At 44.8% G+C, this 15,109-nt stretch overlaps 1 protein-coding gene across 1 annotated transcript in view; it reads left to right on the forward strand.

The window, feature by feature from the left end:
- The window catches only part of PRKCQ (protein kinase C theta), a 60,101-nt gene that overhangs the window by 39,170 nt on the left and 5,822 nt on the right, over nt 1-15,109 (forward strand). The window contains exons 9-17 of the mRNA XM_087968871.1: nt 47-156; nt 599-707; nt 1,971-2,125; nt 3,825-3,998; nt 5,314-5,405; nt 7,189-7,251; nt 8,298-8,436; nt 11,391-11,579; nt 14,236-14,364. Coding sequence (XP_087824997.1) covers nt 47-156; nt 599-707; nt 1,971-2,125; nt 3,825-3,998; nt 5,314-5,405; nt 7,189-7,251; nt 8,298-8,436; nt 11,391-11,579; nt 14,236-14,364 — 1,160 coding nt within the window. The remainder of the gene's footprint in view (nt 1-46; nt 157-598; nt 708-1,970; nt 2,126-3,824; nt 3,999-5,313; nt 5,406-7,188; nt 7,252-8,297; nt 8,437-11,390; nt 11,580-14,235; nt 14,365-15,109) is intronic.

Here is a 15,109-nt window from a genome sequence, read left to right on the forward strand (position 1 = left end):
GCAAAAGAACACAACACATGTCTCACAAGCAGTCTCTGCCTTGCAGCCTGCGCGATGAACGTCCACCACAAGTGCCAGACCAAAGTGGCAAATCTTTGCGGCGTGAACCAGAAACTCATGGCCGAAGCATTGGCGCTGATTGAGAGCAGGCAACAAGTGAGTAAGCGGGACATCCTTATGGTTGTCTTTGTAAAAAAAGATGGATGGGGGGGAAACGAGTAGAGAATATCTTCATTAAAAGTCACCATGAGTTGTCCGTGGTTGACATGATCCTCCAGACAACAGATTCCTCTAGCAGAGGCAAAAGAACAAACAAGCAAAAAAGTGGTGCTAGGGATTCGAACTGTCGAACGCCTGACCTTTCTGATTGACAAGCTCAGCGTCTTAGCCACTGAGCCACCATGTCCCCAGATTCTATTCTATATTTCTAGATATTTCTATATCCCTACAGGGTGACTTTAGCCCCTGGGGGCGGGCGGGCCTTCCAACAAAGAGGATTCAACGTTGGGATGCGGAGCCCCGCTCTCTTGAGCCGATCATGCAGTGATGTCAGACCGGAAGTCTTCTTTTCACCCTTGTATGTTCTGTGTTGATTCAGGCCCTAAGTCTGCGTGATTCAGAGCAGATTTTACGAGAAGGACCGGTTGAAATTTCCTGTGTGAAAGAGGAACCGCTCAGCCCTTCTGTGCCCCCAACAGGCAGAAAAGGTATTATTTCATTTTATTCATGTTTTCCTACTAGCAGAATTTTTCCTTACCTCTGGGCTATACAGATAGTCCTTAACATATCACCACAATTGAGCCCAACAGTTCTGTCGCTAAGTGAGAAATGAGTTCAGTGAGGTTTGCCCCGCTTTACGACCTTTGTTGCCATGTTGGTTAAGTGGATCACTGCCATTCCTAAGTTAGTAACACGGTTGTTTATCGTCATAAATATGAGTCCGTTGCCAAGCGTCTAAATTTTGATCTCATGACCACAGGGATACTGCCACGATCGTAAGTGTGAAAAATTGGTCATCAGTCACTTTTTTTTCTGTGTTGTAACTTCAAACAGCCACTAAATGAACTGTTGTAAGTTGAGGGCTACCTATATAACTGGTGTTGACTTTAATTAAATCACACATACACATATGCCCAGAAAACCAGCATGACAGACTGAGGAATTCTGGGAGTTGAAGTCCACAACTCTTAAAGTTGCCAGGTTTGGAGATCTCTTCATGTTGTATGATTCTGTGATGACCCGGGGTGTGGCACAAAGGCAACACAGTCAGATAAGCAATAAGAGTCCCTTTATTATCTCCAACTTTGCCCCCAATGTCCAGGTTACCTTCTGGCTGGAGAAAAACTCTCCCAGGAACAATCTTTGACTGCAGAAAATTAAGTCCAAAACATGAGCAACACAAACTGTAACTTAAAGACCAAACAAGCCAAAATGAGGTAATTAGTTTGGCAGGGCAGGAGCAAGAATTTCAGACTTGAAGGCACGGCAAAAGTCACACAAAGTCACGCCAGGAACACAGATAAGCCATGACAACACAAGATAAAGTCACGTTTGTTCCCAGCAGCCTGCCGCACCCAGTCTGCCTTTCTTATCAATTGTCTTCCCAGCTGTGGCTAATGAAGGGAATCAGGGCCCTTTCCTCCCCCGTAAGCCATGCAACCCACATTACTCTCTTCTCCGTTCCTCCCTGTGTGCCCTAGGATGAAGAGGGGGGTGGGCCTGGTTCTTCCACTGAATTCCCTCTACCTTGCTCTACCTCTCCCCTGCTCTGCCCAGTCGGACTTTGCCCTTCCCCAGCCTCCTCCACAGCCAACAGAGCCACACTCCCATTCCCTGTCAGCTGTTCGTCTTCCTCCTCAGATTCAGACTCTGACAGGAGCATGACAAATTCTGCCTTAAGGAATGAAGTTGTTTTTTTTAAAAAAAAAATGAATATATTTCAACACAAGTACCCTGGAATTTTTTTATAGAACCACAAGGAATTTCCTGGGAATCCCCAGCAGATGACATCCCGATTTCTGATTCTCTACTGGAACTGAGGAAAGATATTCAAGTAGAATTGCCAAAGTTAACCATCGATGATTTTTACTTGCACAGAATCCTGGGGAAAGGAAGTTTTGGCAAGGTAAGGTGATGGTGAGGAGAACAAAAAAAAACAACCTTGATTTTTAAATTATGCAGGGAGTGTGTAGTCATTTTCATAGTTCTGTCCTCTCCACTCCCCGATCCTCATTTCCTTCCTTTACTCTTGAAATGCTAGTATGAAGGGGCAGCTGGAGAGCTGCTAAGCCACCATGAAAGGACCCCTGAAACAAGAGCCAGGAAGAAGGGTCTCTCATTAGCTCAGAGTTGAGGTGAAGTATGATTTTAAACAAACCATAGTCCTCAACTTACAAACACAATGGAGCCCAACATTTCTGTGGCTAAGAGAGGGAGTTGTTAAGTGAGCTTTGCCACCATTTTACGACTTTTCTGGTTAAAGTTGTTAAGTGAATCACTGCAGTTGTTAAGTGAATCTAGCTTCCCCATTGACTTTGCTTGACAGAATGTCGCTGGTCTGACCTGGCTCCCAAACACGACAAGTACGCTGTTTTTTAACTAAATGTTCCAAAGGAGTGCCCGACTCTCAGCGCTGCACATTCCAAGAAAGAATTCCGATACAGTTCCAGAAAGGATTCAGAAGTTCGGACTATCAGTGGCTGACTGACAGGGAGACCAGTTGTTGTCTGCTATATCTATTTGTCTCCGCCCCCTGCCTTTTATCCCCAGAGCTAGGATAGAGCTTAGCTAGCAGCGGTGGTTCTTCTGTCCCGAGGACCGGCCCATAGATTTCCACTACTCTCCTCTCCTCTGCCTCCTGTGCATCTGTGCATCAGGCACTGGACCCAGCTGTTCCTCCTCTTCCTCATCAGCCATTTCTGGACCTGGAGGCTGTTGACTCTGCATTTGGGGATTGATGGACAGCCCAGGCTCCGCCTCTGTCTCTGACAGTTCCATTCCCTCTTCCCCCTCGGAGCTCTCAGATGGCCTTGATGCGGACCCTGACTCCCATGCCTCCTCCCCCTCTTATTCAGCTTCTGGAGGGGCTGGCGGCCGAGAGGCCACAACAGTTTCAAAAGATGATCACATGATCCTGGAACACTGCAATCATCCTAAATATGAGTCTGTTGTCAAGTATCTGAATCCTGATCACGTGACCGGGGGGGGAGTGCTTCAACGGTCTTGTGAAAAATGATCGTAAGTCACTATTCTTAATGCCGTTGTAATTTTGAACGGTCACTAAAATGAACGGTCTGTCAACTAAAAAATACTTCTTTGGTCTTTTTAGTTGCCAGCAGAAAGGAAGTGGAGAAAGTAGGGCATTCTTTAAATGCTTCAGATAATTGCTAGGCAGCCGAAGCTGTTGGTGCACAAGATTATTACCGGAGAGCATGATTGATGACTCTTGGCTATGGATGTGTCCCGTTGGAGAATATACATCCAGGGGGTGGGGGGAAGACCAAGGCCAAGGGTGAAATGAATGATGTGTCTTAGAGTCGGCTGCACCCAGGTAACACTGACGTGGTCACGCCTAATAAATCAATTTTTTTTTACTCTGACTGATGCGGCTAGAGACTTATGATTTGAATGGGGGTGCATTGTTGGAGCCCTGACATGGTCATAAGTGGAGGACTACCTGTACGGTGTCCGTACAGATCCACAACTGATTGAAAACTCATGCAAAACTCTCAGGTCCATATGTGTGAATTATCTTCCGACGTTGATGGCTTTGCTCATCTTACCTGCTCCTTGGTGATATTTTTTATTTATTTTTTTTGCTCCAGGTTTTCCTTGTTGAGCTCAAAACCACAAACCAGTTTTTCGCCATGAAAGCCCTGAAGAAGGAGGTGGTTCTGATGGATGATGACGTGGAATGCACCATGGTGGAGAAGCGTGTCCTCTCGCTGGCTTGGGAGCACCCATTTCTCACCCACGTCTTCTGTACTTTCCAAACTAAGGTTAAAAGGATACATTAATCCGTCAATCCCTTTGTCCAAATCGAGTCAGAGAAATAAGGCTTGCTTTGCAGTTTTGGCATATTCTCTGCTTGCGTAACGTGGCGTTGTTCAGTGATCCCCAACCTTTTTGGCGCGTGCCCGGTACCGGCATCAGCTGGGCGCCCGCGACCGGTACCGGCATCAACTGGGTGCCGCCATCTTTTTTGACGAAAAAGTGCTTCCGGTGACCTCACGGAAGCACTTTTCGTCAAATAGCGCCAGCGCTCGGTGAGCTTTTTGGGTAGAAATGGCTTTCCCGGAAAGCTCACCGAAGCTGAGCGCCGCCATCTTTTGATGAAAAGTGCTTCCAGTGAGCTTTCTACCGGAAAAGCTCACTGGAAGCACTTTTACCAAAAAGATGGCGGCGCCAGCAACCAGCGGCCCGGTAAGACTTGTTCCGCGGACGGTACCGGTCCGCGGACCGGCGGTTGGGGACCCCTGGCGTTGTTGACTCTTTGTGTCTTCTGTTCAATTGTGTCCAATTCTCGCGGGCTTGTTTGAAGTGGTGAAGAAGCTTCTTGGATGAGAAGCAAAATGTCTTCCAAGAAAAAACAAGAAAGTCCAGTTGCTTCTTGAAAAAAAAAAAAAGCACCATTGGGTTTGCCATCGCTTCCTTATTAGGACTCGGATAAGGTGACTGGCCCAAAATTCACAATCTCCCAGTTTTAGCCTTTTGTCTTAACCACTTCACCAAACTGGCCCTCAAAACATGCTTCATTTAAATCAACTTGCTGAATTCACTCGTTTTCTATGTTTCTCGGGTTCACTAAATGGGCTGAGCCCATGCAATATGTGCCAAGTGCCAAGAAAATTAACCCATGTTTTACACGAATTGAGCACAGCAAGTTCCCAAATGCAACAATTGTAGGCCATGTAGGCAGAGTTGGGGTTTAATTTTGGCACAAGGATAGTCCCTGGCAGAGGTGAGATTCAAAAAAAATTTACTACTGGTTCTGTGGGCGTGGCTTGATGGGCGTGGCAAGGAAGGATACTGCAAAATCCCCATTCCCTCCCCACCCCACTAACCTGCTTTCCAGCTCCGTTCTCCTGTGCAGGGCAACCAAAGAAGATCCAGCCGGATCACCGAACCAATAGTAACACCGGTTGAATCCTACCCCTGTACTAAAGGAATATTTTCTCACAATTCCCTTCTCTAACTTTATCTGTTCCAGATATGTTGGATGAAAGGTTGCCGTCCCAAATAATCTGGTAACTTTAAGACTATCTCTAGAGCTTTTACCCAAATACTAAAGGTCATTTTTTCATCCCTTGCTAGGAGAACCTCTTCTTTGTAATGGAATACCTCAATGGAGGAGACCTGATGTTCCATATTCAGAACTGCCACAAATTTGAAATGGACCGAGCGAGGTGAGCTGGGCCTGGTTTTGTCAAACTCTTCTATCAATAGAGGATAGTATTTGTAGCTCAGGGTTGAATTGTGGGGTCTTTGGTGCTCTCTGAACTTGGTTGTCTTCTTTCAGACGTTTCATGACCCAGCTAAGTAACATCATCAGTGCTAGTATGGAGGGAGGTTTACTTTCAATTTACATTCTAGTGGCTTTTTCTATAAGTTTTGTTTGGAATGGTTTTGGTGTTTCTTTAGTTGTTTATCGTTGGCTTGTTTGGCAGTTCCTTGATTGGGGTATAGTTTACTTAATTGTTGGTCTGATGTTAATCTTGGAGTTAATCAATGCTCATCTGGGTACTGATTGCTAGTAGGGAGGTGTCATGCCCTTGTTGGAGTCTGATTCTGAGGAGGAGATGGCGCAGCTGAAAGGGAGTGGGAGTGTGACTCCGGTGGCTGTGGAGGAAATGGAGGAAGGGCACAGTCCAGCTGGGCATTCAGAGGAAGACCTAGGGCCATCCCCTCTTCATCCTAGGGCATGCGGGGAGGACCGGAGAAGGGAGCAACATGGCTTGCGAGAGAGAAGAAGGCCCTGATCCCTTTCTTTGGTTGCAGCTGGGAGAACAGGATATAAGTGAGGCGTTTGCACACGGCTCCTTGCTGGAAGCAAAGCGTGCATTATCTTGGTTGAGCCTTATCTAGGTTTTGGTGTTCTCCCAACTGTGGGTGCTGCGTTATCCTTTGAAAGTCTGCAATTTATCATCCTGGCCTGCCGTGTTAATTACTTCAGTGTGGTTTGTGTTCGGTTTTTTTATTTCTAATTATCTTTACTTTGGGTTCGGACTGCATTTCTGCCCTTTGTAGGCTGATTTTTGAAGAGTTTGTTATCCAGCTGAGGATAATTGGACATGGGGGCCAAGTTGGAGGCATTAAAGGGAATTTATTCTACTTTTGTGATTTTGTTATTTTTGTGTCAGTGATTTACGATGTGCTTCCCTGCACGCTGCCGGCTGTGCCTGTAAATCGTCATCAGCATGCTGCGTGCAGAGAAGTAGCCTTTCAAAAAGCCCCTTTTTCCTGCTTTTTTAACTGCAGCTGTGCCTCGCACGGCAGCTGAAGTTGAAAAAATCAGGAAATAAAGGTCAGGTAAGAGCCTGGGTGGGTGGGTGGACAAAAACATCAGAGCTACCGGTTCTACAGAGGTGGACAGAACCGGTAGAAGCCCACCCCTGATTCTAACCATATTTATAATTAGTTTATTTGTAATCCTATTGATTATCTTAGCATACTTATTATTAAGACTATTATTAAGTGTTGTACCTTATGATTCTTGACAAATCTTTTCTTTTATGTATACTGAGAGCATTTGCACCAAGACAAATTCTTTATGTGTCCAATCACACTTGGCCAATAAAGAATTCTATTCTATTCTATTATAGTTATAAAACAACATTCACATTTAACTTAAACATAACAATGCTATTTCTTCATCTAATTTCTACCTCTTATCTCTAACCGTTGATAAAACCTATTCCGTGTAAAGTAATACTTTCTGTTTCCTTTACTTTTTATTTTCAGTGTCAACCTATCCATCTCTGCAAAATCCAATCTTTTCCTAATTATATTTCCAGAACCTCATTTCTGTTCTGTGCTTCCATAATGAGACTGAGTAGACAAATAGAAATGATAACAAACCTTGTTATTAATAATTGTACTGAAATATTATTGTTCCTATCATCTGAGCCAGCCAGGAGGATTCTATTTTGGTTGTTGTTGTGATAAAAGAAATATCTCCACATTTTATAGGTTCTATGCTGCTGAAATTATTTGTGGACTGCAGTTCCTTCATTCCAAAGGCATCATATACAGGTAGAGATTATTATTTTTTAATCCTGAATTTTTGCTACTTCCAAATAAAAGATTAGAGTGCTAGAGAACTGCAAACTGCGAGGGTTCTGTGCAGGTTCTTGTTGTTAATGCCCAAATTCTGATCAGGTGATCATGGGGGGGGGAGGGATGCTGCAACCGTTGTAAGTGTGAAAAAACGGTCATAAGACACTTTTTCCAGCAACGTTGCAACTTCCAATTTCATGACAGGAATGGTGGTAAATTGAGGATTACCTGTATTCTGTATGTTTGCTGCTTTGAGTTATGGCGGTACCTTGGTACTCAACTGCTTTGAACTCATCCAATGTGGTACTCAGTGAAATTTGGCGCAAAAAATTTGTCTAGGTACTCATTGTTTGTTTAGTACTCAACACACCCAAGCTACAACTTTTCAGTGTTCGCTGCCTTGTGAATCCCTACATGATTCCTAATGGGAAAAATTTGTTTGATATTCATCGTTTTTGGTACTCATTGTACCTCCCAGAACAGTGGTGGGATTCAAATTTTTTTTACTACCGGTTCTGTGGGCGTGGCTTGGTGGGCGTGGCAGGGGAAAATCCTCTGCAAAATCCTCATTCTGCAAAATCCTCATTCCCTCCCCACCCCACTAACCTGCTTTCCAGCTCCGTTCTCCTGTGCAGGGCAACCGAAGGAGACCCAGCCAATCAGCTGGGACTCAATGGGAGGCAGAGAAGAGATGGGGGCGGGGCCAGTCAGAGGTGGTATTTGCCGGATCTCCGAACTACTCAAAATTTCCGCTACTGGTTCTCCAGAACTGGTCAGAACCTGCTGAATACCACCTCTGTCCTGGAAGCATTAATAATACTCATTAATAATGAGTACTGAGGTACCACTTCTACTTACAAAAAATAATAATATAGGTGGGATATAAATTAAATAAATAAATAGATTTTAGGAGCAGGGAGTGGCAGCTGCAATGGATTGGAGGACTGGAGAAGACTACCTTAAGTTACCCCCCAAAAAAGAGACTCTTGAATGAACAGGTGTAACCCTTCATCCTCTTTCAGAGACCTCAAGCTTGATAATGTTCTCCTTGACAAAGAAGGCCACATCAAGATTGCTGACTTTGGAATGTGCAAAGAGAACATGCTAGGGGACGCTAAAACGAGCACCTTCTGTGGGACTCCCGATTATATTGCCCCCGAGGTAGGTGGGCCTTAGCTCGTCCAAATTTTTTTAAAAAAAAAGCATATAAGGAATGGTTGCTGGAATTATTTATTTATTTGATTGATTGATTGATTTGATTTGATTTGTCAATCGCTTACAAGATACCAGATATAAGTATAAACATGAGTAAGAATACAGGAAATAGGTACGAATACATGGGGACAATAGGACAGGGACGGGAGGCACGATGGTGCACTTATGCACACCCCTTACAGACATTTTAGGAATAGGGTGAGGTCAATAGTGGATAGTTTAACAACAGAGTCAGGTAGTGCATTCCAAGCATTGACCACTCTGTTGTTGAAGTCGTACTTTCTGCAATCGAGTTTGGAGCAGTTTACCTTGAGTTTGTATCTGTTGTGTGCTCTTGCATTGTTGCGGTTGAAGCTGAAGTAGTCATTGACTTGTAGGAATTGGGTATGTCTAGTGTAGTGAAGAGAAGGCCCAGGGTGACACGATAGCAAAGTTCCAATATTTGAGGGGCTGTCACACAGAAGAGGGAGTCAACCTATTTTCCAAAGCATCTAATAAAGCCAAGACGAGAAACAATAGATGGGAACTAATCAAGGAGAGAAGCAACCTTGAACTCAGGAGAAACTTCCTGACAGTTAGAACAATGAATCAGTGGAATGACCTGTTTGCAGAAGTTGTGGGAGCTCCATCACTGGAAGTTTTTAAGAAGAGATTGGACAACAATTTGTCCAGAATGGTATAGGGCCTCCTGCTCAAGCAGTGGGTTGGATTAGAAGACCTCTAAGGTCCCTCCCAACTCTAATATTTTTTGGTTCTGTTAAATTTATTCTGGTTGTTAAGCCTGGATTCCCCAACGGGTGTTAAGGAAAACAAACTAAACAGAATGTGCAGCGAAGTCAGATAGGAAGACAGGTAAATGTGTGAGATAAGTTTTCTAGTTAACACGCAGTAAAAATACAGATACGCTTGTGCTATCAAAAATATTGTTTATTCCATTTAAGAATTATAGCATAGTCAAATAATCAGTCCATTAGTCATATATCTATTTTCAGTCAAGTCTTGTCGAGGATACTCTAATTGCAAAGTCCGTGTCGAATAGCCAGTGTCAGTACACATATAATAAATCTGTCCAAAACTTATCTTCTCTCCGTTGAGAAATATCTTCAAAGTAATCCAACACTTCTTCTCCTCCCCGATCCAGCAAGAACGCAGTCTTCAATAAGCCAGCCAGTAAGAGCCAGAGAGTGCCTTGCTGCTTATATAGTACTTTTACAGCTGCACCCTTAATTACATTCCTTTAGCTTAAAGTCACATACACTTTATCTGACAAATCATGATTCATCATTTTATTATCTTTACCCAAACCAGTTAGGGTAAACAATGTTATCCCTAACATTGGTCATAAATCAGAATCAGAGTTTCAGAAAGAATCAGGAAGAAAAAGGAGTTTGAGAACCCTATAACATTTGGGCAATTTGCTTTGAGTGATGTTACTGAAATCTCAGAAGATGTTTATTACCGTCTTGCTGGATTCAGAATTCTTTCATGAGATCCTGCGAAATTTCATTGTTCCCACCTGAAAAACTTGCTGTCAGGATTCCAGCAATCACTCTAATTAAATCATGATCTCAACCGAGCCTGGGGGTGTTTCGTGAGCACAAGCTCCCATATTTGCAATCAAATTGATTTGGGGTGTGTTGTACAGGTCACCTTCAAGAAGGGAGGGGAGCCGAATGTCAACTCATAAAACATTTTGTATACACGTTTTATAGTTGACAACAGAAAGAAAGGGCAACAGTGTGGAATCGAAAGTACATTCCATTCATATTTTTTTCAAAGACTGATTAGCTGGCTGAAGTTTCTGCCGTGAACAAATCTAATTGGAGAGCATGATTGATGACTCTTGGCTATGGACGTCTTTTGTTGGATCATACACCCAGAGGGGTAAAACAAGATCAAGGGTGACAGTGAATTATGTATCTCAGAGTTGGCTACATCCAGGTTAGTGCCAGACGTAGAATGTTGAATTCAAATAAATCCTCTTTAGTTTGGGGTGTGTGGCTCAAGGCTCATGATTTAATTGAAGTAACTGCCAGAATCCTGACACATGATTCTCAAGCCAAACTTCAAAAAACTTCAAAGGATTAATTAGAGGTGACATACTGGGCACTGCCATTGCCTTGTATGAAGCCAACTGTGGCATACGTCATTTACAGTCCCCTGTGACCCTGTTTCCCCCCTCCCCCCTGGGTGTGTCATAAATCACATTCTCCAATTGAACACGTTCATGGGCTGGGTGTCATCATTCCTGTTCTCCAATTAAATATATTCGCAGGCAAAAGCTCTGGTAGTTTAGCTACAATCTTTTAAAGATAAGAGTTGGAATGTACTTTTGCTTTCAACTGCTCTTCCAGATTTCCTTCCTCCAACCCCACTTCTCTACGGCAACTACTAAAACAGGCATAGGAATATTTTATGAGTTGACACTTGCAAGATTTGGACAAATTGGAGAAGGGGAATGGTTGGAGTCCTGTAGACGTTCTATCATCACCATTGTTAAGTCCAGCATTGCAGTCTATACAGGTAGTCCTCAACTTATGACAATTAAAATGTCCGTTGCTAAGCACGACTATGGTTAAATGAATTTGCTCCATTTTAGGACCTGTCTGACCACCGTTGTTAAGTGAAAACACAGCAGTTCGCTTCAAATCCATTTCACAGCCATGTCACTAATTTAAGAACTGCAGGGCTTATTCACTTAACAACAGTGGCAACCAAGGTCCTAAAAAGGGGACAAAATTAACTGAGCAGCTGTCTTGCTTAGCAGCAGTAGAAATGTTGAGCCCAATTGTGGCCGTATGTCAAGGACTACCTTTATTAACGTGTGCACCGTCATTCTTTAAGCTTCCTTTTTCTTTATTTCTTTTTTTCCCCAACTCTCCCTTCTTTTCCCATGGCAGATTCTTCTTGGGCAGAAATACAACATGGCCGTTGATTGGTGGTCCTTCGGGGTCCTTCTGTATGAGATGCTGATTGGCCAGTCTCCCTTCCATGGCCAGGATGAAGAAATGCTCTTCCAGTCCATCCGCATGGACAGCCCATTCTACCCCCGCTGGCTTGACAAGATTGCAAGGGACCTCTTAGTAAAGGTGAGGTTAAGAGATTCCATTATACCAAAATAGGGGTGTCTTGCCCCTGTTGGAGTCTGACTCCAAGGGAGAGATAGAATAGCTGACAGGGAGTGGGAGTGTGGCTCCAGTGGTTGTGGAGGAAACTGGGGAAGGGCACAGGCCAGATGGGCATTCAGAGGAAGACCCAGGCCTATCCCCTCCTCATCCTAGGGCACACAGAGAGGAATGGATAAGGGAGAAACGTGAGTGGTGTGGTCTGTGGGGGAGGAAGGGGCCCTGATCCCCTTCATGGGCTGCAGCTGGGAGGACTGGTTAAAACGACAAACTGCAGCAATTGACCTAACAACTAGGGCAAGAAAGGTTATAAAATGGGGCAAAACTCACTTAACTAATGCCCCGCTTCACAATGGAAATTTTGGGCTCGATTGTGGTCATAAGTTGTCAGTCGAGAACTACCTATACTTCCAGTTTTTGGGGAAATGACGCCCTGTTTTAACCACTGTGTGTTAAGGTAATGAAGATGTAATAGCTCACCAGCTGCTGTCAGGCTGTAAGCCAAGATGATGAACTGAGGATGAGTCAGCTGGGTACTGCCACTTTAAGAAGCTGTCTATATAAGGGAGGCCATGTGAGGGCGTCTCTCTCTCCTCATGTTCTGTCTCCTTTGTAGTTCTCCATGTAGAGTTGAAGATTGATTGATTGCCTGGTATTTGCCTAACACACGTATGCATGTATATAGTAGTCTTGTACATTGCTCAAAAAAATAAAGGGAACACAAAAATAAGACATCTTAGATCTGAATGAATGAAATATTCTTATTAAATACTTTGTTCATTACATAGTTGAATGTGCTGACAACAAAATCACACAAAAATTATCAATGGAGATCAAATTTAGCAACCCATGGAGGTCTGGATTCGGAGTTACACTCAAAATTAAAGTGGAAAAAAACACTACACGCTGATCCAACTTTGATGTAATGTCCTTAAAACAAGTCAAAATGAGGCTCAGTAGTGTGTGTGGCCTCCACGTGCCTGTATAACCTCCCTACAACACCTGGGGATGCTCCTGATGAGGTGGCGGATGGTCTCCTGAGGGATCTCCTCCCACACCTGGACTAAAGCATCCCCCAACTCCTGGACAGTCTGTGGTGCAACGTGGCGTTGGTGGATGGAGCGAGACATGATGTCCCAGATGTGCTCAATTGGATTCAGGTCTGGGGAACGGGCGGGCCAGTCCATAGCATCAATGCCTTCATCTTGCAGGAACTGCTGACGCACTCCAGCCACATGAGGTCTAGCATTGTCTTGCATTAGGAGGAACCCAGGGCCAACTGCACCAGCATATGGTCTCACAAGGGGTCTGAGGATCTCATCTCGGTACCTAATGGCAGTCAGGCTACCTCTGGCAAGCACATGGAGGGCTGTGAGCCCCCTAAAGAAATGCCACCCCACACCATTACTGACCCACTGCCAAACTGGTCATGCTGGAGGATGTTGCAGGCAGCAGAACCCTGTCACGTCTGTCATGTGCTCAGTGTGAACCTGCTTTCATCTGTGAAGAGCACAGGGCACCAGTGGCAAATTTGCCAATCTTGGTGTTCTCTGGCAAATGCCAAACGTCCTGCATGGTGTTGGGCGGTAAGCACAACCCCCACCTGTGGACGTCGGGCCCTCATACCACCCTCATGGAGTCTGTTTCTGACCATTGGAGCAGCCACATGCACATTTGTGGCCCGCTGGAGGTCATTTTTCAGGGCTCTGGCAGTGCTCCTGTCCCTCCTTGCACAAAGGTGGAGGTAGCAGTCCTGATGCTGGGTTGTTGCGCTCTTACGGCCTCCTCCACGTCTCCTGATGTACTGGCCTGTCTCCTGGTAGCGCCTCCATGCTCTGGACACACTGACAGACACAGCAAATCTTGCCACAGCTCACATTGATGTGCCATCCTGGATGAGCTGCACTACCTGAGCCACTTGTCTGGGTTGTAGACTCCGTCTCATGCTACCACTAGAGTGAAAGCACCGCCAGCATTCAAAAGTGACCAAACCATCAGCCAGAAAGCATAAGAACTGAGAAGTGGTCTGTGGTCACCACCTACAAAACCACTCCTTTATTGGGGATGTCTTGCTAACTGCCTATGCTTTCCACCTGTTGTCTATTCCATTTGCACAACAGCATGTCAAATTGATTGTCAATCAGTGTTGCTACCTAAGTGGACAGTTTGATTTCACAGAAGTGTGACTGACTTGGAGTTACATTGTGTTGTTTAAGTGTTCCCTTTATTTATTTTTTTGAGCAGTGTATATAAACCAGTGTTAAAAGACAAAGCCTCTGTGTGCTATGTTTGGCTCCTGGGTTGTGTCACAATAGTAGTCAAGCTGTAAACACTCTGACACCGTGGTATTGGGTTAACAACCACTGTTTTGTTTTTTTTAAAAAAGGTCATACAATGAGATTGAGCGCCTGACTGGCTTATTTTTACAACGATCACCCCTTACGGCCATGATAAGGAGGTTCCATTATGCTCATAAGTCGAGGACCACCTAAATTATTTAACCTTAAGATCTAAAGAGACCATTTTCTCGCTTTTTAAAGCCACGTGCTAGTGAAGGGAACGCGTGTTTCCCTGACAATTTTATCCATTTTTCTTAACGCTTCGACCTTTCGATTTCTAGCTTTTCGTTAGAGAGCCAGAGAGGCGGCTGGGAGCCAGAGGGAATATTCGACAGCATGCCTTCTTTCAGGAAATCACATGGGAAGCTTTGGAAAGAAAAGAGATTGACCCACCTTTCAGGCCCGTCGTGGTGAGGATTGTTTCTTTCACTCTCTTCCGTGCTCTGAATAACTTCTCCAAGCCACAGTTACATACATTTAATTTATTCATTTGTTTATTCCATTCAGAATAGCCCCTCTCCCAATTCCGGGTCGTTCTCGACTTACGACCATTCGTTTAGTAAGCATTCAAAGCAGGGGCGGGCTTCGAAAACTTTAGCAATGGGTTTTCTGCCCGGTTGCTGGGTGGGCGTGGCCATGGTGGGCGTGGCCTAGTCAGCCTCCTGCATCATGGCGGGGGGGAGGTGTTTTTGTCCTCCCCGGGCTCCGGAGGCTTTCCTTGAGCCTCCAGGAGCGCAAAAACGGCCTTCCTGGGCTCCAGAGGCTCACTGGGAGCTGGAAACGGACCCATTTCCAGTCTTCCTGAACTTCCGGGAGGCCTGTTTTTCACCCTCACTGAGCCTCCTCATGCACCCTGAACTTACCTGCATCCAAAATGGCCTGCATGGGGGCTCCTGGAAGGGGAGGGGCAGGGTGGGGCAGGGTGGGGCAGGGCCAACCAGGAGTGGGCTTGGGGGTTCTCTGAACTGCACAGAATCTTACCTAGGGTGGGATGAACCGGAGTGTAACACAAACGTAACAAAATCCAAAGCTTAAATAAATGTCTTTTCATGCTTCCAGCTTGGCCCCACTGTTCAATCATACTCAGCTGGAAATAAAACGTACTCAAAAATATAGTCTTCAAAAGAAAGCGATACAGTGCGAATTTAATGAGCA

The sequence above is a fragment of the Notechis scutatus genome, chromosome 6, assembly GCF_049901735.1.
Source record: "Notechis scutatus isolate UNSWTSFEM ecotype Mainland chromosome 6, rNotScu1.2, whole genome shotgun sequence".
NCBI classification, from domain to species: Eukaryota; Metazoa; Chordata; class Lepidosauria; order Squamata; family Elapidae; genus Notechis; species Notechis scutatus.